At 42.8% G+C, this 24186-nt stretch overlaps 2 protein-coding genes across 3 annotated transcripts in view; one reads left to right on the top strand and one right to left on the bottom strand.

Annotated features, from left to right (window-relative positions):
- CUL1 (cullin 1) overlaps window positions 1-15826 on the top strand; it is a 112552-nt gene extending 96726 nt beyond the window's left edge. The window contains exons 12-22 of the mRNA XM_003792072.3: window positions 691-739; window positions 1117-1248; window positions 2386-2503; window positions 4120-4196; window positions 4590-4721; window positions 6751-6843; window positions 12388-12435; window positions 12515-12597; window positions 13198-13303; window positions 13820-13933; window positions 15217-15826. Coding sequence (XP_003792120.1) covers window positions 691-739; window positions 1117-1248; window positions 2386-2503; window positions 4120-4196; window positions 4590-4721; window positions 6751-6843; window positions 12388-12435; window positions 12515-12597; window positions 13198-13303; window positions 13820-13933; window positions 15217-15297 — 1033 coding nt within the window. The 3' untranslated portion in view covers window positions 15298-15826. The remainder of the gene's footprint in view (window positions 1-690; window positions 740-1116; window positions 1249-2385; window positions 2504-4119; window positions 4197-4589; window positions 4722-6750; window positions 6844-12387; window positions 12436-12514; window positions 12598-13197; window positions 13304-13819; window positions 13934-15216) is intronic.
- Window positions 15827-21133: 5307 nt separating this feature from the next.
- The window catches only part of EZH2 (enhancer of zeste 2 polycomb repressive complex 2 subunit), a 39645-nt gene continuing 36592 nt past the window's right edge, over window positions 21134-24186 (bottom strand). For both annotated transcript variants that reach the window (XM_023514434.1, XM_023514433.1), the window contains exons 17-19: window positions 23649-23729; window positions 23394-23478; window positions 21134-21457 (exon numbers count right to left, since the gene is read on the bottom strand). In XM_023514434.1, the coding sequence (XP_023370202.1) occupies window positions 21397-21457; window positions 23394-23478; window positions 23649-23729 (227 nt within the window). In that variant the 3' untranslated portion in view covers window positions 21134-21396. The remainder of the gene's footprint in view (window positions 21458-23393; window positions 23479-23648; window positions 23730-24186) is intronic.

Here is a 24186-nt window from a genome sequence, read left to right as displayed (position 1 = left end):
CTTGGGAGGCTGAGGCAAGAGAATCGCTTGAGCCCAGGAGTTGGAAGTTGCTGTGAGCTGTGATGCCACAGTACTTACCCAGGGTGATAGCTTGAGGCTCTGTCTCAAAAAAAAAAAACAAACAAAAAAACCCCAAAATTCATTTATTCTCAAGTTACTCTTGAATTAGTTTGTAGAATGAATGAATCAGTTGTTTAAAAACACTCATCTGTTTTGTAGACCTAACCACAAATGGAAGCATCACTTCAGTAATAAATTAAACCCTTTCATTATCTTTATTAGGCCATTAAAAAGAAACTGTGTCTTTTTGTTTTTTCCAAAGTTAAATTATAGCAGATTATACAAAGAAATTGGAAAATAAAGCTTATTTACTTATATTTAAGTGGATTATCTGAAAGGAAAACTTTATTCAATGACATTCTGGGAAACTTTCAGTAAATATTTCCTGTTGTTTTTCATCTTGGATATTATAAATGATAATTTCCTGTTCCTCTGTGATGGGATTATAGTAGGAGATTACCAAATTGCTGCAGGGAAGGGGAGTTAAGATCGTCCCATATCCTAACCTGAAGAGAACTAATCATTAGAGTGCCTGGAACCACATACTGATCAGGTGATTTAGCTAAGAGGTGCTTGTTTAAATGGTTTCTGATTTGTTTTAAAACACAAATGCCTTTTTCCAAATTTTAGTTCGAAAAACCCAGAAGAGGCAGAGCTAGAAGACACACTGAATCAAGTGGTAAGGAGCTTCAGAAGCACATCCGCTTTCCATAGCTGTTGATGTCACAAGTTGTCTGTAAGGTTATTTGTATGGAGCATCTGGGACGCGAGAAGTAATTTTATTTTGAACCTCTGTTTTATTGCCTAAATTGAGTCATTACTATTCATATTTGTGCTAAATCTAGCCTACCTTAATGTGAATGAAAGGGATTGATGAAAATATTAACATTAAAGACTCCGGGGGGGGGCATTTGCCATCATAAATGTTGGCACACAGGCTCAGCCAGAGCCAAGCAGAAGCATGGCAATTGGCTGGTGACGGTCGGCTCTACATAGTTAGCTTGTGAGTGTGCTTGATCCATTTCTCACCCCCAGTTCTCTTGGTGGCTTTGCTAGATGGTTGTCTTCAAGTACATAGAGGACAAGGACGTGTTTCAGAAGTTCTATGCAAAGATGCTGGCCAAGAGGCTGGTACATCAGAACAGCGCGAGCGATGATGCCGAAGCAAGCATGATATCCAAGCTGAAGGTGGGTTCAGCTTCTCCTGAAAAATCCCAGCTTTGAGGTCATTATTAAATAGTTCTTGGATTCTCCCAATTGTCAGGTGGGAAAGGAGTCGGTGCAGCACTTTGTACAGCGTGAGTGGTGCTGTTCTGCTGCTGAAGACCTACCACAGCTAGTGCTCTCCTGGCCATTCTGTCCCACCTAGGCCCAGTGGTCTCTGCCCACCAGCCGTGCCTCCAGAACCTTTGGCCTTGGACCACAGTCACATTTTGCAGGCTTTGGGTTGATTGGATATTTTGTCTTGCTCTGGGTTTGGTTAACTATCTGTAACCCCATAGCGACAGGAAGACAGGAGGTTTCAGTGTTGCTGTCACACTGTTCTTCCTTCCTTAGTCCACCTCCTTTGAGTCATCCCTGTGTATGTTTCAGGGTTCGCCAGGCTGCTGTTATATGTCACAGAACATATTTTACTTAGACATAAAATTATAGTTATATGAGTATCTTTGTTCAGGCTGCCATAATAAAATACCATAGACCAGGCAGCTTAAATAAAGGAAATTGAATTTCACTGTTCTGAAGGCTGAGAAGTCCAAGATCAAGGTACCAACTGATTTGGTCCCTGGTGAGGGTTCTCTCCCTGGGCTGCAGACTGCTGCCCTCCTTGCTATGTCCTCACATGGCCAGGAGGGAGTACAGGGCTCTCTTCTGCCTTCTTATGGGGACACTAATCCCATCATCAGGGCGCCACCCTCAAGACCTCATCCAAACATAATTATCTCCCCAAGGCACCATCTATAATATTATCACGTTGGAGGTTGGTGCTTTAACACATGAATTCTAGAAGGAGAGGCAACAGCTTATTCATACCCGGAGGATGAGAGACAACGATTTCATCTTTGTTTTCTACCGTGATGTCACCTTATCTTTCTCTTAGATGCTCAAATAATGGCTGTCGTGTATATGAAGACTTAACTGTTCAACTTATAGTTGTTATTTTTAACAATGTATTTTAATCTGTACATAGTTACACCATAAGATATAATTACTAGCTTTCCTAGTAGTTTTGTACATGTGTCATATACTATAATTTCTCTAAAATTCCCTGATACGTATTTATGTGTTTTAACAAATTAATAAGATAGTTATCTGGGTTCATTTCAGCAAGCTTGTGGTTTTGAGTATACCTCTAAACTTCAGCGGATGTTTCAAGACATTGGTGTAAGCAAAGATTTGAATGAGCAATTCAAAAAGCACCTGACGAATTCAGAACCACTAGACTGTGAGTATGTTTATAAGCTTCCCTTACAGGCAGTGTTCTTGTAGTAAATGAGAGAAGTGGCAGAATGTTAAGTAAGGATGGTAAATGCTTTGTTAGAAATTCTAAGACTTAGAAGGAAGAAATTTCGAAGGTGCTCCCAAACGTCCTGCCCACTTCCTTCCTGCTCCCATGTGACGTTGGGAGATGGCAGGTTATGGAAGTGCTATCAACCTAGCTGCCGGCTGGGAGCTGGGGGCCAAGCTGATTTTCATCCAGGTCCAATCCCCTCTTCTACCTGCTGACTTGTTTATTGAACACCCTGGCCAGGGTCTCATGGACTTGTTTTGTTTGTTTTAAGCCATCATTTGAATCCATTCTAGCTTTTTTTTTTTTTTTGAGACAGAGTCTCACTTTGTTGCCCTCGGTAGAATGCTGTGGAGTCTCAGCTCACAGCAACCTCAAGCTCTTTGGCTTAAGCGATTCTCTTGCCTCAGCCTCCCAAGTAGCTGGAACTACAGGTTCCCACCACAACTCCTGGCTATTTTTAGAGGAGAAGTCTCGCTTTGGCTCAGGCTGGTCTCGAACCTGTGAACTCAGGCAAGCCACCACACTCAGCCTCCTAGTATTTTTTTTTTTTTTTAATTATAAGAAACTCATTCGGCCTGTGGAGATAACAGAGTCAACTAAAGACTGTTGCTTTAGGTTTGAAATAGGGATTCATTTCCCCAGAGAGGTAACTGGGCCTGTGTTGTAAGGTCTTACTGCAGGAGTAGGATGTCAGACTTGTGCTACATCATCGGCAGATAATTTCTGTCTGTGTTTGTTTATTGAGACAGAGCCTCAAGCTGTCTCAATGAGTGGAGTGCTGTGGCATCACAGCTCACAGCAACCTTCAACTCCTGGGTTTAAAGTGATTCTCTTGCCTCAGCCTCCCAAGAAACTGGGACTACAGGCACCCGCCACAATGCCCGGCTATTTTTTGCTTGTAGTTGTCGTTGTTGTTTGGTAGGCCCAGGCTGGATTCTACCTGCCAGCTCTAGTGTATGTGGCTGGTACCTTAGCCACTTGGCTAATTTTATTTTTCCTAAATCTAAAGTAGTGCTCCATTGTTAAACTTGATGGTTTTACCCATGGACTTTTCAACTGTCTGTGAAGATGAAATTATTATAATTAATAGGTTTGTATATATAGAGTATGTATCTTTTCACAGTAATAAGTGACAGACAAATTATAGTGAAGACAGTGGTTTACTTCTGGGTTTTCAGTTTCCCTGGGCTGGGCTGTGGTGCTGTGCGGGTAGGCTCGGTGCAGCTACTGAAGTTATTTGAGACAGAAATATAAAACAGACGGAACAGGGGAGGCACGTGCTGCCACCATTCTGAGCTGCAAGTTAAAGGGAAAACTGTCACCCTCGTAGTGGAGGAAAAGAATTTCCGGCTCTTCCACCTCTTACTAATTTTAATTGAATAAAATGGATTACAATTATATGTATTCAATTCTTTAATTTTATATTTAAGCAATATTTTTTATCTAGTGTATTTTCTTTTAATGAGGAACAATCCATGTTGATTTGAAATGATTGAACTTTTTAATTTACGAAACTTAATTAAAGTCTTCCTGAATTTTCCCTCTCCCAGTGGACTTCAGTATTCAGGTTCTCAGCTCCGGGTCCTGGCCCTTCCAGCAGTCCTGCACATTCGCCTTGCCGTCAGAGGTGAGCTGCTTTGTCTTCTGTTCTGTTAGTGCTTAGTAGGGGCGGTCTTCACCCCTCATGGGAACAGCTCTGCCCAAGGCCCTCTTGCCAGTTCCCATGTCACAGAGAGCCTGTCAGCTCAGCAGAGATGTGCATTTACTCCGGCCCATAGGGCCTGGTTAGTTCTGTGATGCACATCTTGGTGGGTACCTATTGTTTTTGGAGTAGAATCTTCTGTTCATTGTACCTCCCAGTGCTAAGATTACAAGAGGGGCAGACACCTGGCGCTTTCTTTTACTTTTGCATAAGCACTGACTTTGTACTATGAACTTGGAGCAGCATACTCTCCATACAAGTGTGGGCTGTAGGGCGTGGTTGGGTACAAGTGCCCCATAACGCTGTTCTTTCCTCCAGCTGGAACGTAGTTACCAGCGGTTCACAGCCTTCTACGCCAGCCGTCACAGTGGCAGGAAGCTGACGTGGTTGTATCAGTTGTCTAAAGGAGAGTTGGTAACTAACTGCTTCAAAAACAGGTATACTCTGCAGGTAAGATCACCTCTTTCTCTTAAACTATTTTTTTTTTTTTAAGACAGTCTCAAGCCATCATCCTGTGTAGAGTGCAGTTATGTCATAACTCACAGCAACTTTAGGGCTCAAGTGATCCTCCTGCCCTTGGCAACTCGGTATACTTCCACTCCAGTAAAACTGAGGCTCCGGTTCATAAAAGTGACTCTGTCTGGATCCTGGCTTCTGTGTGACCAAGCCAAAATTTCAGTTATGGTCTTTCCTCTTTAAAATGTTCAGGCTCAGGAGACTCTCTGAACCTGTTTTGCTTTAAGAGCTATCCAATTAAGAAGTCTCTTTTCACTGTAACTTTGAGGGTGGGCTTCACAAACAGTTGCTTATTTTAAGCCCTGAGAAGATTTCTCTGTGAGTTTAGAAGAACAATTGCCAGTCTCTGTTCAGAGGTTAAGAAACTTCAGAATGGGGAGGCACTTTAGCTCAAGCGGCTAAGGCACCAGCCACATACACCAAAGCTGGTGGGTTCGAATCTGGCCTGGGCCTGCCAAGCAATGACAACTACAACAAAAAAAATAGCCGGGCATTGTGGCAGGCGCCTGTAGTCCCGGCTACTCTGGAGGCTGAGGCAAGAGAATCACTTAAGCCCAGGAGCTGGTGGTTGCTGTGAGCTTTGATGCCAGGGCACTCTACTCAGGGCGATAGCTTGAGGCTCTGTCTCAAAAAAGAAAGAAACTTTAGAATGAGTCTACACACACAAGCTGCACATTGATTTAAATTTTCAGCAATTCTTCTCTGATAAAATAGTTACAATGACAAAGACTATTACATATTCTAATATTCTGTCATGCTGCGTCCAGACATCTTTATCAACGTACACATATATTACTATACAGTTGGAATTTTGTTCTATTTATCCCCAGATACACACAGAGGAATCCACATGTTCATACTATGCTGTGAAATTTCGGTGCCCATGTTTGAGCAGGCAGAGACCTCGCATTGTGTGTCTGCTGTGCAAAGGCCCAGTAAAAGGCACTAGCACTATTCTCTCTCCCTTCCCTCGTGTTTCTGCTTAAGGCCCAGAAGCACCCTTGTCTGATCTGCCCTGAAATAGGCTCACAGTGTCAACTGTTCTCTCTTCCTTGATCAAGATCTTGCCTAGGGAAGTGGTGATGGTCTAGTTCATCACCTGTTGCTGTGGATTATGGAAGAGAGAAGGGAGAAGTGAGGTGTTCAATTGCTGTACATACTCAGGAATTTGAACCAGGTCAGGTGTGGTGGCTCACACCTGTCATCCCAGCACTTCCGGAGGCTGGAAATTAGGAACCAGCAGGTGCTTGAGGCCAGGAGTTGAAGACCAGCCTGAGAAGAAAAATTTTAAAAACTAGCCAGGTATGGTGGTAGAAATCTGTAGTCCAAGCTACTAAGACTGAGGCAAGAGGATCACTTGAGCTCAGGTGTTTGAAACTGCATTGAGCTATGATGATGTCACTGCACTCTAGCCTGGGTGACAAAGCAAGACCTTGTCCTTTTAAAAAAAAAAAAAAAGGAACCAGTGTGTGCTACTTGACACACTCTATAGCAAAACATACCTTGGGGCAGTTGTGGTTTGTTATAAACCATTTCATACTTTACTTACTTGTTCATAACAATAAATTACTTAGTGTTAAAAATACCAAATATAATTCAATATTTAGGTTGTTTACTATCAATAATGTACCAACAGATCATTTCCCTTAATGTGTAGAGTGTGCAAAAACAAATTTGAAGTTTGATACTTAATGTGTCTGTCTATGTCAGGGGCATGTGTAGCTGTATCAGTGAGTATGGCTGCATGTGTGGTGTGTATTTAGAGATTACACATTTTAGAAGAAAATTCCAATCATTTTCATGTCTGAAAAGGTAGAAAATGACTTGTCTTTTGGAAAATGTTTGATTATAATGGCATTGCAAGACTTGGTGTTCTCTTTTAAATACATCTGCTTTATTTCTTGGAATAGTTTCTGTGCATTTAAATTTTTCTTCTCTTTCTTCTCCATGGGACACCTCGAAGGCATCTACATTCCAGATGGCAATCCTGCTTCAGTACAACACGGAAGATGCCTACACTGTGCAGCAGTTGACGGACAGCACACAAATTAAAATGGTATTTGTGTCACTTTACACCTTCTCTGTTTATCTAGTTGCCATTTTCTTGTGGATATTGTAGGAAAAGTATAGGGAGAGGATAGGGGTGTCTCTGATTTAAGGTTATATTTGCCTCATAAATATGAGCCTGTTCTTATTCCAGGATCTTAATACATGTCACAAAAAACTGAATTTTAAAACTCAGTACGTGTGCACACACACACGCCAGGATGTGCTTTTCTCTCATTCACTTAATCAGTTCTTTTTTTTATTTATTGGGACAGAGTCTCAAGCTGTTGCCCTGGGTAGAGTGCTGTGGCATAACAGCTCACAGCAACCTCCAACTCTTGGGCTTAAGAGATTCTCTTGCCTCAGTTCCCAAGTAGCTGGGACACAGGCGCCTGCCACAATGCCCAGCTATTTTGTGGTTGTAGTTGTTGTTTGGCAGGCCCAGGCTGGATTCAAACCTACCAGCTCCAGTGTATGTGGCTGGCACCCTAGCTGCTGAGCTACAGGCACTGAGCCCCGCCCAGCTATTTTTTTGTTGTTGCAGTTGTCATTGTTGCTTTAGCAGGCCCCAGGCTGGGTTTGAACCCACCAGCCTCTGCGTATGTAGCCAGCTCCCTACCAACTGAGCTGTGGGCGCTGCCACTTTATCAATTCTTAATTCTTTTTCCAGTTAGGCTTTTCTGAACCCTAAATTTTCACTTAACTTTGGTATTATTTTTCCTATTAGTCATTTGTTTGTATTGAGATACACAGTAGAAACTGTAAATTGACTACCCAAGGAACTGTAACAAACTGGTAACTGGCCAACATGCAGAGGTGGTCAATGTGAGGAATTGGCCTTTACTTTATTATGAAAAAGTAAGTAAAGTATGAAATGGTTTACAGCAGTATGTGTGGTGCGTGTCTGGTCTATGGAAATAAGATAAACTTAGGGAGGTATTCAGTGTAGGGACGCGCTCAACTACGGAGGTTCTCCTATATTTCAGGTAACATAAAATTTCATGTAACATTAAATTCACCAATCTAAAGTACACAATTGAGTGGTTTTTAGTGTACTCACAAGTCTATACAACCACTGCCACTATCCATTCCAGCACATTTTCATCACCCCAAAAAGAAACCTGTTCCCATCGATAGTCACTACCTGTTACCTGCTCCTCCCTTCCCCAGCACCGATGATTATTAATCTATTCTCTGTCACTATGGATTTGCCTACTCCAGACATTTCATATCAGTGGAGTCACTTAGTGTGTGGCTTTTTGCTTTGCCTTCTTAATAAATTGTTTTCCAAGTTTATTTATGTGGTAGCCTATGTTGGAACTTCATTCTTTTATACAGTTGAGTAATATTCCAGCCTCTGGATAGAACAAGTTTTGTTTGTTTATTCTTTGGTAGATGGACATTCGGTTGTTCCTGCCTTTTGGTTGTTAGGAATAATATTGCTATGAACATATTTTTGCAGTTTTATTGTTCTTATATATTCATAAAACAATTGTTTTGGGGGGGCAGAATTAAGAAGTAATAGGAGCCAGACCATTTCATGTTCTCCTCAGCAGCGTATGAGGGGTCCAGTTCTCCATAGCCTCACCAACATTTGTTGCTTTTCTTTTGAAAAAAATTATTGTCATCACTGGGCGTGGTGGCATGCACATGTAGTCTCAGCTACTCAGGAGGTTGACAGGGGAGGATCTTTTGAGCCCCAGTGTTCTGGGCAGTAGTGCACTATGATAGTCAGGTGTCCACACTAAGTTCAGTGTCAGTATGGTGACTGGGAGCAAGGGACCACCAGGTTGCCTAAGGAGGGGTGAACCCCTGGCCCAGATCAGAAATGGAGCAGATCGAAACTCCTATGATGATCAGTAGCAGGACTGCACCTGTGAATAGCCACCACATTCCTGCCTAGGCAACATAGCAAGAACCCGTCTTCTTATGTCATACCAGTAGGTATAAAGTAATATCTTATTGTGGTTTTGATTTGCATTTCTCTAATTGTAAATATTCTAATAATTTGTCTTTTCATTGTTGAGTTGTAAGAATTCTTTACATATTCAGTATACTAGATGCTTATCAGATACATCTTTTTCTCCTATCCTATGGTTTGTCTTTTCACTTTCTTTTTTATACACACAAATTTTTAATTTTAATGAAGTCCACTATACTATTCCTTTTTTTGCTTCTGATCTTAGTGTTCTATTTAAGGAATCATTGCCTAGTCCAAAGGCGAAAGATTATTCTCTTCCAATTGATTGATGCAGGTAACCTTGCCTTTAAAAGTCAATTGGCTGTAGATGTATTTTAATTTCTGGATTCTCAGGTTTTTTACCAGTAATCTTTTTTTTTTTTGAGACGGAGCCTCAAGCTATCCCCCTGGGTAGAGTGCCATAGCATCACGTTCACAGCAACCTCCAACTCCTGGGCTCAAGCGAGTCTCCTGTCTCAGCCTCCCAAGTAGCTGGGACTACAGTCGCCTGCCACAATGCCTGGCCATTTTTTGGTTGCAGCCATCGTTGTTGTTTGGTGGGCCCGGGCTGGGGATTCGAACCCGCCACCTTAGGTGTATGTGGCTGGCGCCTTAGCCACTTGAGCCACAGGCGCCGAGCCACCAGTAATCTTTATGTCTGTTCTTATGCCAGTACCACACAGTCTTAATTACTGTTGTTCCATAGTAGGATTTGAAATTGAAACCTCCAACTTGGTTCCTTTTTTTCAAGATTGTATTGGCTATTTCGTGTACCTTTCATCGTCCTGTACATTTCAGGATCAGCTTGTCATACCTACAAAAAGTACAGTAGAGATTTTGATGAGGATTGATTGCATTGAATCTGTGGACCGATTTGGGGAATATTGCTATCTCAACAAGTTAAAATTAAATCTTCCAATCCATGAACATGGGATATCTTTTCCATTTATTTAGATTGTCTTTAATTTCTTTCAACTTTGTTTTAACTGTATGAGTCTTACAGTATTTCTTTTAGTTAAATTTAAGTTTACTCCTTAATATTTTATTACTTGTGATGCTATCATAAATGGATTTCTTAATTTCATTTTCTGATTGCTTATCACTATTCCATAGAAATATGGTTGATTATTGACCTTTGGTTTTGTATCCACTTACTTTGCTTAATTCATTTATTAGCTCTAATGGTTGGAAGGTAGTTCTTTAGCATTCTTTCAACATGCAATTATATCATTTACAAATACAAGTCATTTTACTTTTTTCTTCCTTTTTTTTTTTTTTTAAACTGAATCCCTTGGCCATATATGTGTGGTACAACATTGAGTGACGGTGGGAAGAGGCATTCTTGGCTCATTCTTGCTCTCGAGGGAAAGCCTTTAGTCTTCAACTGCTAAGTCTGATGTTAGCTGTGAGGTTTACCTTTACCAGATTTGAGGAAGTTCCCTTGAATTCCTAGTTCATTGAATTTTTTTTTTTTATCATGGAAGAGTGTTTTATTTTGCCAAAATGCTATTTCTGCTCTGGGCTTTTTGTCTTCTAATATGGTATGCTATGTTAATCTTCCTGCATTGAACTACCTTTGGTCATGGTATATAATCCTTTTCATGTACTTGTTGGGTTTGGTATTTTATTGAGGTATCTTACATTTATATTAACCTTTGCCTCTGAGATATGTTTTCTTGTGATACTTGCCTAGTTTTCGTGTCAGGTTACTACTAGCCTCATAGAATGTGAATTAGGAAAGTCATTTATTTTGCAGTCTTCAAATTCTAATAACAATGAGTTTGTTCCTTTTCATGTAGGTGTCTTTTCTCATTGGTCCTTACCCACCCACATCAGAATAAGGAAACCAGAATTTGGCTGAAGGCTCAGTTGCCTCTAAGACTGTGGGGAGGGCTTTGTACACAGCTGACAGGTTATCTGTGTAGTCTTTGCTTGGCTTCTTCTGATCAGACTCGACCTAGCCTCTGTGCTAGCTCTGTGAGAACTCTCTTCCTTGTGGGACTACAGCTGCTCTTTCCTCCCTGCCCATGATACACGCTGCCCAGTCAGATCTGGCTCATGAATGAGGCTCTGCCTTCCCCTGGCTTCCCTCCCCTAGATGCAGCTGGCAGCACTTGAATTGCTGCTGTGGAGTTCTGAGCTAGTTACTAAAGTAGAGGCTTCTTACTCTGCCAGTTTTTTTTTGTTTTGTTTTGTTTTGGGTTTTTTTTTTTTTTAGACGGAGCCTCAAGCTATCCCCCTGGGTAGAGTGCCATGGCATCACACAGCAACCTCCAACTCCTGGGCTCAAGCAAGTCTCCTGCCTCAGCCTCCCAAGTAGCTGGGACTACAGGCGCCCGCCACAACGCCTGGCCATTTTTTGGTTGCAGCCATCATTGTTGTTTGGCGGGCCCAGGCTGGGGATTCAAACCCGCCACCTTAGGTGTATGTGGCTGGCACCTTAGCCGCTTGAGCCACAGGCGCCGAGCCTACTCTGCCAGTTTTAACCACAAAGAGTCAGGACTCATAATGACAAAGGCAGGACCTTCTGGTCTGTTGTCATTGGGAGCCCACATGGCTGTGAGTACCAAGGGCTGAGCAATGGTGCCCTCGGAGGTCATGGAAGAGGTGTGAAGCTGAAGAAGGGCTGAGAAGTGCTGAGGCCACCCACCGTTGACAGATGAGAGCCCACACCACGTGCTTGAGAGCGCACCAGAGCCTAGTGAGAGAGGGCCTGCCACCAGCTCCACTGTGCTCGAGAGCAGAGCATCCTTTCCAGTGTTGCTGAAGCTTGTTACTATTTCTTCTGCAGTGATCAGTGTCCAGCATGAGCTGTCAAGCATTTGAGAAGTGGAAGAAATCAGTCATGCATCGTTTCTGATGCAGGGTCAGCTTCCTTGATCTGGAAATTTGAAATCTCATATGCTCCAAAATCTGAAACTTTTTAAAGCACCAATATGCCAGAAGGATAGAGCATTCAGATTTCACATTTTCAGATTGGGGATGCTGAACTGGTCAGTATGATGAAAATATTCTAAATCCAAAATACTTCTGGCCCCAGACATTTCAGATAACAGATGTTCAACCTGTATTTAAGTGTAACAGAATTGTCCATTATTATTACTAAGTAATCAAGGCCAGAAAGAGGTTGATTTTACTTTTAGAAGTCAGGGTGGGAGAAAGTGGTGGATTCAGAGGACCTCTAGAAAGTGTATCTTTCTTTGTCCTGTGAGCATATTCTTTTTTTTTTTTTTTTAATTATAGCTGTATACATTAATGCAATGCAATCATGGGGTACAGTGTGTTAGTTTTACACACAATCTGAAATGCTTTCATCAAACTGGTCAACATGGCCTTCACGGCATTTTCTTAGTTATTGTGTTAAGACATTTATATTCTACACCTAGTAAATTTCACATGTACCCTTGTAAAATGCACCATAGGTGTGGTCCCAACAACTACTCTCCCTCCACTCATCCTCCCCCCGCCCCCCCCAGCATATTTTTTTAGGTGATCCTGGTTTTTCTATGGAAAAATGGATGAGGGGTTGCCTGTGTTCTTACTGCAAAAATATATTTTCCTGTTAATTTATTCTTTTTTTCTGTTTAATTGCAGGACATTTTAGCACAAGTCCTACAGATTTTATTGAAGTCCAAGTTGTTGGTAGGTTTGTGTGCTTTCTATGTAATACCAGAAGAAGGCCTTTTCCTGAGGTTGTGTGGTAACAGTTGTTTTCTTATAGGTCTTGGAGGATGAAAACGCAAATGTTGATGAAGTGGAATTGAAGCCAGATACCTTAATAAAGTTATATCTTGGTTATAAAAAGTAAGAAATGTTTAATGATAAATACTTGTAGATCATAGACATACGCCCCAGAACACCCCCCCCCCCATAAGTTTGTTGGTATCATGACAAACCAAGAGCAATTGGGACCTCAAATTGTCCCAACTGTCTTGGTAGGTGGGGAGGGCACTAGCATGGGAGCTAGAGGTCAGACTTTGGTTCCACTTGGTGGTCCTAGATGTTTCTAGAGGTTACAGGTTTTTCATTATTTGACAAATGAGTTTCCTTACATCATTCACCTAGAAAGTGTGGACCTCTGTGTCTGGGTGTCTTTATTTCACTTGACAAAATTCGGGGGGAGCAGATTAAAGACCTGGACTTCCTGTAATACAGATGTCGCTATTAATGACAATATGGGAAACTCCACTATCACTATCACTCTGTGATAAAACTACCCAGTGTTTGGTAGAGGACATTCTCACAGACAGTTGACAGAAATTACACAGCAGAGGTGAGAGATGTGTTATGCTGTCTGTCTGGGGGTGCAAAAGCACTTCTGAAAGGTTGTAAAATAGAAGTAGCCTTTATTACCTACCTTTTAAAACAAGAAACAGTGATCAGTTTCTTCAATTTTCTTGACAGTAAGAAATTAAGGGTTAATATCAATGTGCCAATGAAAACGGAACAGAAGCAGGAACAAGAAACCACACATAAAAATATCGAGGAGGACCGCAAACTACTGATTCAGGTGACTTTAACGCACACCTATGCTGTGTGGAGGACAGCAGTGCCGGGTTGAGCCACGGAGGAGACAGCTGGGTGGCTGGCCTGTGGTAGCAGAAGAGGCAGGGCCTGGAGCCAGACCTGTTGTCTAAAGGGATTATTAGTCCTTTATGTCGCCAGGCAAAACAGCAGCAGTCTTCCTGCTCTAAATGTTGGAAGCAAATAGGTGGCAAGTTAAAATGAGAGGAGAGTTGTTTAATGGAGAGGGCGGGTGCTTCTGTGGCCTTGAAGATTTTTCTCTTTTAATGTTCATTAGTAAAATTGCTCATAAAATCAAAATATTTTAATATTTCTCATGTTGGAGTTGAGACGCAGGTAGGGAGAGTTGGCTCCCTGCCTGTTCTCACCTGCAGTACGAAGTCGTCATCCTTTGCATAGAATAAAAACAACAGTGGCCTTTGTGCAGATCGTCCTTAACTCTTAAGGCCAGTTGCTACAGACAGCTCTGAGCACACCTGCTTTTCCTTGCCTGGTTGTGTAGGCGGCCATCGTGAGGATCATGAAAATGCGGAAGGTTCTGAAACACCAGCAGTTGCTTGGAGAAGTCCTCACTCAGCTGTCCTCCAGATTCAAACCACGGGTCCCAGTGATCAAGGTACCAGGCTCACGGAGCAGTTGCATTCCATTCTTATTGTAGAGGAGAAAAAAAAGAAAAGGTGGGACTGCTGTATCATGAAGAAGGGGAACTAGCTTACACACATGTCATAGAGTTCTACAAAAGGAAATAGGCTTAATTTTAACTTTTTATTGCACTGTATATACAGAGAAGTGCACAGATCATAAGTATACAGCTTAGTGATTCTCACAAAGTAAATGCACTTGTGTAATCAACACCTAGACAGGAATTAAGATGTTACCAGCCTCCCCAAAGCTACCCCACAGCCTGACCACCTGTGCTCCCATAGAAAATCACTGTCATGACCTCTGACACCATAAAGCAGTTTTGAGTGCCTTTGAACAATATATAAATGGATTATAGAGTACGTACTCTTCCGTGTCAGATAAGAATTTTTCCCACATTACGTTTGGGAGAATCATCTGTTATAGAATCCTTTGTTTTTGTTTTTGTTTTTTTAATTTGAAACAGAGTCTCACTTTGTCAACCTCAGTAGAGTGCTGTGGTATCATAGCTCACAGTAACCTCAAACTCTTGGGCGCAAGCGATTCTCTTGTCTCAGCCAACCCTCAGGTCCCAGTAGGTGGGACCACTGGCACCTGCCACATTGTCCAGCTATTTTTAGAGACTGGGTCTCGCTCTGGCTTAGGCTGGTCTCAAACTTGTGAGCTCAAGCAATCCACCCACCTTGGCCTCCCAGAGCTGGGATTATAGGCGTGAGCCACCACGCCTGGCCCTTTGTTCATTTTTATTGCTACATAGGTATTCTATCCTAGGAACGTGGTAAATGACAGCCATTAGGGAGCCTCAAAGGGTGGTGGCTGACAGGCGACTCCCCCAGAGGAGTTGAGGTGGCCCTATTTAGCCCCTGGGGTCACACTTCACACAGGTGCCAGTTTGCTAGTGGCTGTTTGGGGTTTCTCCACTATCTCATTCCCTGCTAGTGGTGTCCTCCAGTAAGAGGAGGCAGGCAGCCTGTGGTAGGAGGTGAGATTCTGACCCAAATGGCTTCTTCGGCAGACCCCAGTTCCCAGGGTGGGTGTGGGAGGACTCTAGCAAGCGTCAAGAAAAAAGGAAGTCGAAGGAAGGCTTAGGTGCCTTACGCGGTACAGATCTCACAAAGGTGGGGGGAAGTCTGTTACCCTTGAATTCTCAGGAATGGGGGTAACATCCTTGAGGAGGGTGGCTTGACTCTTTTCTGATGATGATCTGTTTTTCTTCCCCTTTCACTGCCTCTTCCTTTTTAAAAAAATAACACCCAGAAATGCATTGACATTCTAATTGAGAAAGAATATTTGGAGCGAGTGGATGGTGAAAAGGACACCTACAGCTACTTGGCTTAACCCTTCTAGAAGGGTCTGATTGTGTGACCCGCAGCAAATAGTTCATAATGGAAAGAATGAAAACAACTCAAGTTCATAGCAGCCAGCCTGCCGCCATTTGGACCTCCCTTTTTAAAACTGAGACCGAGATTCCCATCACGTGGTCTCAGATTTACATCAGAACTGCTCAGGATCGATACATTTCAAGTCTGTAAATATGGACACCAACGCCATTTAACCTAACTTAAGAACTATGGGGAACTGAAACTTCCACGCTGAGGGCTGCATGCTACTGCATTTAAATCAATACATTGGCTACCTGATTAACAGCTGTCGTCCCAGGCAGCACTTGTAATGTTGGCAGCACTTTGAGAGCAAGTCTGAATGGACCCACGTGTAATCTGCTATGAAAAACCATTTGTATAGTGTGTTTCATTTTTTAATGTGTGAAAATAAAGAAAATTAAAGGATTTCTGTACAAGTCGCATTTGGTTTTGTTTTAAGTTTTACTAATTTCTATATGTAAATAAAAGATACAATGATTGTGCAATTTATATTCCTAGTGTCTTCCTGTAGTTTAAAAGAGCTGCATTCTTGGATTGAAAAAAATCTTAAGATCTTAGAATTTCAAGCCCCTTTCAGTCTTTCTTTTTGAAAACATTTATGCTTATTTCTGAGACTTCCAGTGACTTGAATGCAGGGTGAGATTCTGAGAGCACATTTTGATTGTTAATGTTTAACACTCATAAGTACTGCGTTAATCCTCTCAACAACCCATGTGGGAACTAGCCCCAAGACAGGGAAAGGTGTCAGTAGTGAGTAGAGTGGCTAGGACTGACTGCCATGCTCTGCTGCCACACCCAGCACACAGTGTGTGCACGGTGGGAGATGGCAGGGAGCTTTGTCATCACACCTCTGGTTCTAGCCAACAGTTAAAGATTAAAACTGATACTCAAGATTTTACTGTCAAAGTTCCCTGGAGTAGGGGGCTGTGACAAGCCCTCCCCAAAAGAGCAGAGCGTTTGTGGCTTTTCAGGCTCCTGCTGGTAGACTAGCCTGTGTTCTTGGCTGTTTGGAAGGTTATTTATTCCCTCTGGGAGAATGGAGTGTTTGCCCCAATTTGTCCCCAGGAGAGGCCAGGGTAGTCACGTCCCACCTTTACCTTCTGTCCTGGAGGGCCCTGGGAGAAGTCCCTTGGGGACCATTCCTGTGCCACCTGTGCTTCAGCCTGGTTTCTGTCTTTGTTCTCAGCCTCCTGAGCTTGCTACTAGGCTCCCTTTTGTAGTCATTTCCTGGCCACAGGGCAGGAGGCACAGAGAGTTGTCCCTGCCAGGGTGGGCAGCACCACAGTGCTCCTGTTTATTAGCCTGTTTTCTTCACAGAAGCTTAAAGTACCTCACAGGTTTCTTAAGCGACATTTGCACATCCTGAGCAAACCACCTATTCCCGAGTCCAAGCCAGCAAACGGAAGGAGGCATAGCTGAAATCCATGGAAGCTCTTGGGATTTCTCAGGACGATCTGGCGCTCAACAGATTAGGTTCACAGATTAAAAAGTGACAGTTACACACTCCACACTTAATGGTTTCCACTTTAGTATATCCCTCTTTTCAAATGACCTAGGAAAGATTCCCTGAGTGAAAAGCATAGTTCCACTCAAGGCCCTAGGGCCTCAAGACACTGGAAAACTGCCACATTAAGTGAAGCACCTAACTTGTGTTTTTGGCAAAAATCCACCGCAGAGAAACTGTTCCTGCTCCTCATAGACTCCTGTCTGCCTCCCGCCAGGGATAGGAACTATTTCAACGAGGTCTGCTGGCCTCCCTTCAGCTCCTCCAGGATTAAGCCTGCCCTTGGTGGGTAAGCACATGGTACTGTGGAAACCAAAGCAGACACATGTGCACGAAAGGACAGGCCATCACCCAACACCTGCAAACTCATGACCTTGTGCCCACCCCCTTCGTAGTAGGCAAGTGGGCTATGTTGAAGGGTGTGAAAAGAAAGGTAACTCTAGATCTTTTTCCTTTATTGCTCCAACCGAATTATGTCTTGACAAAGATTGTCCCAGGCTTCCAAATACAGACCAAAGGATTAGGTTTCAGTGAGTGGTGGATAGGCCTGAAGTTCCCTTATGAGCAATGTCCTTTCTCTTGTAAGAAATGGGAAAAGAGGCTCGGCGCCTGTGGCTCAAGCGGCTAAGGTGCCAGCCACATATACCTAAGGTGGCAGGTTCAAATCCAGCCCAGGCCCGCCAAACAACAGCTGCAACCAAAAAAATAGCAGGGCATTGTGGCAGGCGCCTGTGGTCCCAGCTACTTGGGAGGCTGAGGCAGGAGACTCGCTTGAGCCCAGCAGTTGGAGGTTGCTGTGAGCAGTGAAGCCACAGCACTCTACCCAGAGGGACAGCTTGAGGCTCTGTCTCAAAAAAAAAAAAAAAAAAAAAAGAAAGAAATGGGAAAAGAGAGCTTGTTTTCAGAACAGTTTCGTAAACCCCCTGCCATGCAGTCCTGAAGCCTTGTTATAACCCAGAAGTGTTGTCAGTTCCAGGAAAAGTGTGCTTTCCCCAACCTCAACCTCTTACTCCTCCTTGGACAAAATACTTTTATAAATTGTCAGGATGTTGCAGATCCAACTTGGCTTTTTGCTTTACCACGTATACTTTTAATTATCCAAGCACAAGTATCACTGAACTAATCAAGCCATAGAATTGCCCAGATTATCACTTTATCCCTTTTTGAGACTAGAGCAGCCTCGCCATAAAACTGCCCAACATCCTGGGCAGGGGAGTTCCTGCTGCTGAATTCTACAGCAGGAATTTGCAGTCTGTCACTTATTCTGGCCAGGGCTTACCTTGGAGTCTTGGCCAAGGAGGCATCACAGCAATAAAAGTTTACTTCTTAACCTGTCCATGACTTTACCTCTTTTATAAAATCAGTATTTCCTCTTCCAGGTTGTAGAAAAACTCAGTGTACCACTGGGTACTGTGGCCCAGAGGAACCATTTCTTCTTACCTAGGAAGGAGAGACAAGGCCAGACAGGACCTTGGTCTCAACAGCCCACAAAGGTAGAAGATACTCCTGCATCAGACTCGGCAACCTTTATGCTAAGCTGGTCTGGGTCACTGCCTTTGTAAGAAAGCCAGGAGCACTACAATATGGGAGTGGAAGGTTTCCACATAACGGCTAAGGGAACCATTGTTCTAGGCACCTGGATGGAATTTAAGATAGCTTTACTGAGCATTGTAAGATGCTTACCCCTTGCTGAACATTGGTACCTAATTTTTCTTTGAAGGAAACTTAGATTTACCACACCCCGATGAAAAACATTTGAGTTAAATCCCCTTCTGATGAAGACGAACTTCCTATTTTTCAGCAATCACAGCAAGCTGGCCATTTGGGTCCTTCTCTCTCCAGTTCCAAACCTGTCCAGTGGCAGACCAAACAGTGACTTCATCCTAACAGGTCAGCAGGGACTTCTAGGACTGTAACGGAGGGCTGAAAGACTGAGCAAGCATTTATTATAACATAATACTTAGGTCCTTTCAGAATGTTCCCACTTAGATCCTTGTCCTGATCTACCCACAAGCTTAAATTACATATTTATTTACACATTGACTTTTGGGGGCAGTTGCTGAACACCTTCGGCAGAGGTGGAAAATCAGGCCGTGGAGTGGCCACAATGAAGGCTGGAGACTGAATGAACCAAACAGTGTTGAGAAATCAGAACAGCCTCTGGTGATTACTATTCCTTTATAAATTAGGAAACATTCTTGATTGAAAAGAATCTTGACAAGCAGAACAGTGCTTGCTACTCTGTGGTGCCTTTCAACTGCTTGCAGAAGTCAGTCCAGGAGTGAGATGCTGCCTACATGTTGATGTCAAGCTCTTTCTTTTCCTGATGTGAATAAAGAAAAATTACAGGCCAGGCTTGGTGGCTCATACCTGTAATCTCATCACTTTGGGAGGCCAAGGCTGGACTGCTCGAGCCTGGCAATTTGAGACCAGCATGGGCAACATAGCAAAACCCTTGTCTCTACAAAAACATTAAAAATTAGCTGGGCACAGTGGCACATGCCTATAGTCCTAGCTACTCAGGAGGATCACTTGGGCCAAAGAACTTGAGGCGGCAGTGATCTATGAGAACCTCCTAAAGTAAAATTATAAAGCTGACCAAATCCAACTTAAAGATGACCTTTATCATATCAATTTAGTTATGTCCAGTATTTCTGGTCAGTAAAATCTCAGTGTTCATGGAAATTATTGAAGAGGACATTTAGAAAAGTACATTTCAAATCATGGAACAAAAAGCTGCTTGTGCATTTTAAGAATACACTGACAGTACTCATTTTCCAACAATGTCACTGTGCACTGTCTTCCTGATGCATCTGGGACTCTGGCATGTTGAGCAGCTCACTGGACTCAAGGTCCCACTGGCCCCTCCAGCTGTTTGTCTCTGGATAAGGCTTAGGAGCTGTGGCTTGAATGAGCTGTGTCAACAGATACTATTGGCCCAATGTGACTCTTGGGGCTTCCTGAACAGGCCCCCAGTCGATAATGAACAGATAGGCTCTACACGTGCCTGTGTCTAAACAACCCAAGTAACAAAACCACTTCTTCAATGGCTGCCCACTTTGCCCAAGCCTGTGCTGAAAGCCAGGTGGACCTAAGGTAACGAAGGAGCAAGCCTTGGTGTTCTTATGCTACTTGAACCAGTCTGCAGCAACCTGGTGAGCATATGGTACCATTTCTTGGGTGGAGATGGGGGATCGTTAGAGACGATAAATAGATGTCATTAAAAAATCACGGATGAGGGCAGCGCCCATGGCTCAAAGGAGTAAGACGCCGTCCCCATATGCTGGAGGTGGCAGGTTCAAACCCAGCCCTGGCCAAAAAGAAAACAAACAATAAAAAAGAAATCAAGGATGAAACTACCAGAGCAACACATGAGACTAGAGTCTAGGGCAGGGTCTTCCATTGCCAAAATTAAGCAGCAATAACTTTAGAACTCAACTTCCTATACCTTTTGTGATAGAAACCAGATAAAGTCTTGTAAATGTTAATGGAATTGGAAAACAAGGTGAGTTATTTATTCAATGTGAACTTTAACTATCATAAATTATCTAACTGTAAGAAAAGGCAACTACCAACTAACAACATGCTGTGGACTGATTTACAGCTGTTCCAAGGGCACCCACACCCATGGTGGTCAGTGTGTCTTGGGAGGGTGCTGGAAAGCCACCGCTGCTGCTGAGACAAACTCGATGTTGTCATGAAGAGCACAGTGTGCAAGCACCCCATTTCCTGAATATTTTGACAGGGATTATTCTAGAAGATATAAAACTATAGTATAGTTATATCTGTTAGCTTTTGTAGTACATAAGGAATCTCAATTTACAATATTGTACTTATGAATAACTATGGACTAATGCTGCTGAGAGCCAGAGAGGTTCTCACAAATAACCTAGTTCAGTGTCATTTTACATATGGAAAACAGAGAAGTGGAGTGCAAACTTTCTCCGGGTCACACAGCTAAATGGAACACAAGCTACCCCCTGTGTGCAAGATCAAAACCTTGATGTGTTAAACCCTAGGATGTGTGGTGTTGTTATTAACATATGGGTGGTCTTCCACTTAGGTAATATTAATTAGGTAAATTCATAATTATTGTTACACATTTATATACTTAATATGCAAATATTTATAACTAGGCAAATAACGCTATTAATACTAACAGGCAATACTGGTTAAATCAGGATTCTTACAAAGACACCTGAAAAATAAAAGGTGTTAAATTTGTTAGTTTTCCTGCCTTTTCTAAAATCAGGTGATGAAGTTTTGTGACACATGACTCAATAACTAGGAGAAGTTCAAGTATTCTTTATTCAAAGTTGAAAAATGTACCATACTGCGTTATTGCAAAAATTCACTGGTACAAAACACTTTGCAGCTGGTGAGAAGGCAATAAAAAGTTGATTTTTAAACTCATTACTATAAATTATTCTTACAGTACTTTGCAAATTCAGAATTTCAAACTGCATTTTCTTTTTCTAAATTGCCCACAGTACTCGAGGTTCCTGAATCTAAGGCAGCTGTTTCAGAGAGGAGGGGAGGAGGTAGCAGATGTCAAGGGATTTCCATTTCTCTTTCGATGCCGACATACTTCAGGGCATCAGCCTGGCTGTATCTGAAACAACATGAAAAGGGAATGACCACTTATCCAACATGCAGGGAGAGTCAACACAACCAAGCCTACTGATTGAGTGGGCACATTAAAATGTCAAAGAAGGAAAAACACACACCTGCATGCACGAGTGTAGAAGGCACTGCACACATCTGTATTAAGGTTAATCTTCTAGCTGAGAACTTGCTAACTTGGGAACCAGACAAACCTGTTCCTACATTCTCACAGCTTCCTGCCCAGACTGCCCTAAGCCTTGGAAGCAAACTGCCCCCAGGAAGGCTGGTCTGAGTCATGATATTTAGGCCTGAGTCTGGGAAAGCAAAATAAAGAGAACTGTGATCTGGAAAGAAAATGACTGGCACTCTAGTAAACAGGGCCAAAGATGAACCCCAGAGAGGCATCCCTAGGTGAAGAAAGAGCTGAAGTGCAGCACACACCAGGGAAGAAGCATGAAAAGCCAGCCAAGGGGTGGGACCACCAGGCCACCCCCATAAGTGGGGGGCTGGGTCTGAGCGCCACATTGCTCCCTGCAGCAAGCCTAGACCAGAGCTGCTAGTGGTGGACTCTACCACAGTAGGCCCTGGAGGGCTTCTTCAGCTGTACAGCAGTCTGCCATAAAAACCAGCCCCACGTGGGCCCTGCCTTGCATCAACTCAATACTCAAAATCATCTTCTGGATCAGACATATATTCAGCCACAGGATTTCTTTAATGACAGTCATTTGATGCCATTTATTTATTGCTTTGAGACAGGGTCGTGTTCTGTTACCCCAGGTAGAATGCTGCGGTGTCACAGCTCACAGCAACCTCAAGCCTCTAGACTCAAGGGGTCCTCCTGCCTCAGCTTCCTGAGGAGCTGGGACTACAAGTACCCATCACCACACCTGGCTAATTTTTCTATTTTTTGTAGAGACAGGGTCTCACTCTTGCTCAGGCTGATTTAAACTTCTGGCCTCAAGTGATCCTCCTGCCTTGGCCTCCCAAAGTGCTAGGGATGACACTCGCTAGTGAAGTTGGTCTAGTGGTTAGGAGTCAATGCTCTTTCCACAGTGGTAGGCATTACAGGCACAAGCCGCCATTTATGGTACAGAACCTGACAGTGTAAACTGCCAGCCTAATTCAGTGGCCCATGTGTCCCCAGCATCCTAATAGTTTTTCTTCCAGAAAGAAACATACAGGGTTGACCAGGCAGTCATCTGCCAATAGTGTCTGACTTTCAAAGTATTAAATAATGTGTGTACTAAGCCCTCTAGCAATAAAGAAATAAAGTAGATCTAAGTGTACTAACAGTAGAGAGATACATAGTATACTGTCAAGTGGAAGCAGAATGATCTAGATCAGTGTGATCACATTTACTTTATTTTTTATTTCATTTTCTTCTGTGACAGAGTCTCAAGCTGTGGCCCTGGGTAGAGTGCTGTGGTGTGACAGCTCACAGCAACCTCAAACTCTTGCGCTTAAACAATTGTCTTTGCCTCAGCCTCCCAAGTAGCACAGGTGCCCGCCACAATGCCAGGCTATGTTTTGGTTGTAGCTGTCACTGTTTGGCAGGCCCAGGCCAGATTCAAACCCACCAGCTCTGGTGTATGTGGCTGGCACCTTAGCTGCTTGAGCTACAGGCCCTGAGCTGATCACATTTACTTTAAAAAGTGCAGAATGCCGTGAAAAGGTCCAGGAGCCTCACACAGCTGTCAACATAACAGCAGGGCAAGAAACAGACTTTCCATGTGGGTTTTATTACATTTTTAAAATCAGCATTCCTTGCATAATTAATAAGTAGAAAACAATAGCAAGGAAGTATAAGCCAACTCCCTGCCCACAGCAAAGTGACCAAAAAAATCCAGCCCAGTCCCCCTGACTGCAGCTCTAGCAAAAACTAAAAAGAGCCTTTGTCCACAGCTCACAGTCCTTAGATCATGTTAGAAATGTACTTTACCAACCTGTAATCAAAAAACAGCTCTTCACCAGTCTGGATGGCTCTCTTAGCAAAAATACCTATCCTGTGATCACCATTAACCATCATAACTGGAAAGAGAGATACACAGAGGTGTAAGTGAACATTAGACCCCACACTAGTGAACAGACTCATTCATGTAACAAACAGCTCTCCTACAAGTACTCCAATCTGTCACCACAGGACTGAAAAGGGAGTCCCTGTGTCAGACTGTGAGAACTGTGACTTCAGAGGTACCTACCTTTTGCATAGCAGTTTGGATTTACCGAATGATTTGCAAAACGAATTTTGTTACCCTTGCGGGTTGCGTCCACCACAAAATCTAAAGAAAAAAATAAGCACATTCTAGTAATTTCAGTTATAGTTCAATAAACACAAAGGTGTTATGATCCTGAAAATACAGCTGGTTATAGTACTTCAGGGTATGCCTTCAAAAACAAATATATCATTCAACCAACTTCATTCAGTAAGAAATGACAACATTTGGAAGAAAAATGTTGTTCTAGGTTAAAATTAATTATTGGTAATTCAGGATGGTTGTCTGCCTCAAATGCTATTAATCACCATCACTGGGCTGAGCAAAACACAACCCCCAAAATAGAATCTAAATTCTTCCCAATAGTCATGCTCACACTTATACTTTTTCAGTTGTTCCAGCTGAGAGTTTGGCTGGTTATCTTACATCAAGCACACCTGCATTTTCACCTAATCTCAGACAGACTCACTTTATATTGTTACCTAAGAACATGAGCTGTGCAAAATGCAGTCTTTTTTTTTTT

The sequence above is a fragment of the Otolemur garnettii genome, unplaced genomic scaffold (genome assembly GCF_000181295.1).
Source record: "Otolemur garnettii isolate 467f Iridium unplaced genomic scaffold, OtoGar3 scaffold00053, whole genome shotgun sequence".
Taxonomy (NCBI): Eukaryota; Metazoa; Chordata; class Mammalia; order Primates; family Galagidae; genus Otolemur; species Otolemur garnettii.
Note: the sequence above shows the minus strand (reverse complement) of the source record. Positions and strands in the feature narration are given on the sequence as shown.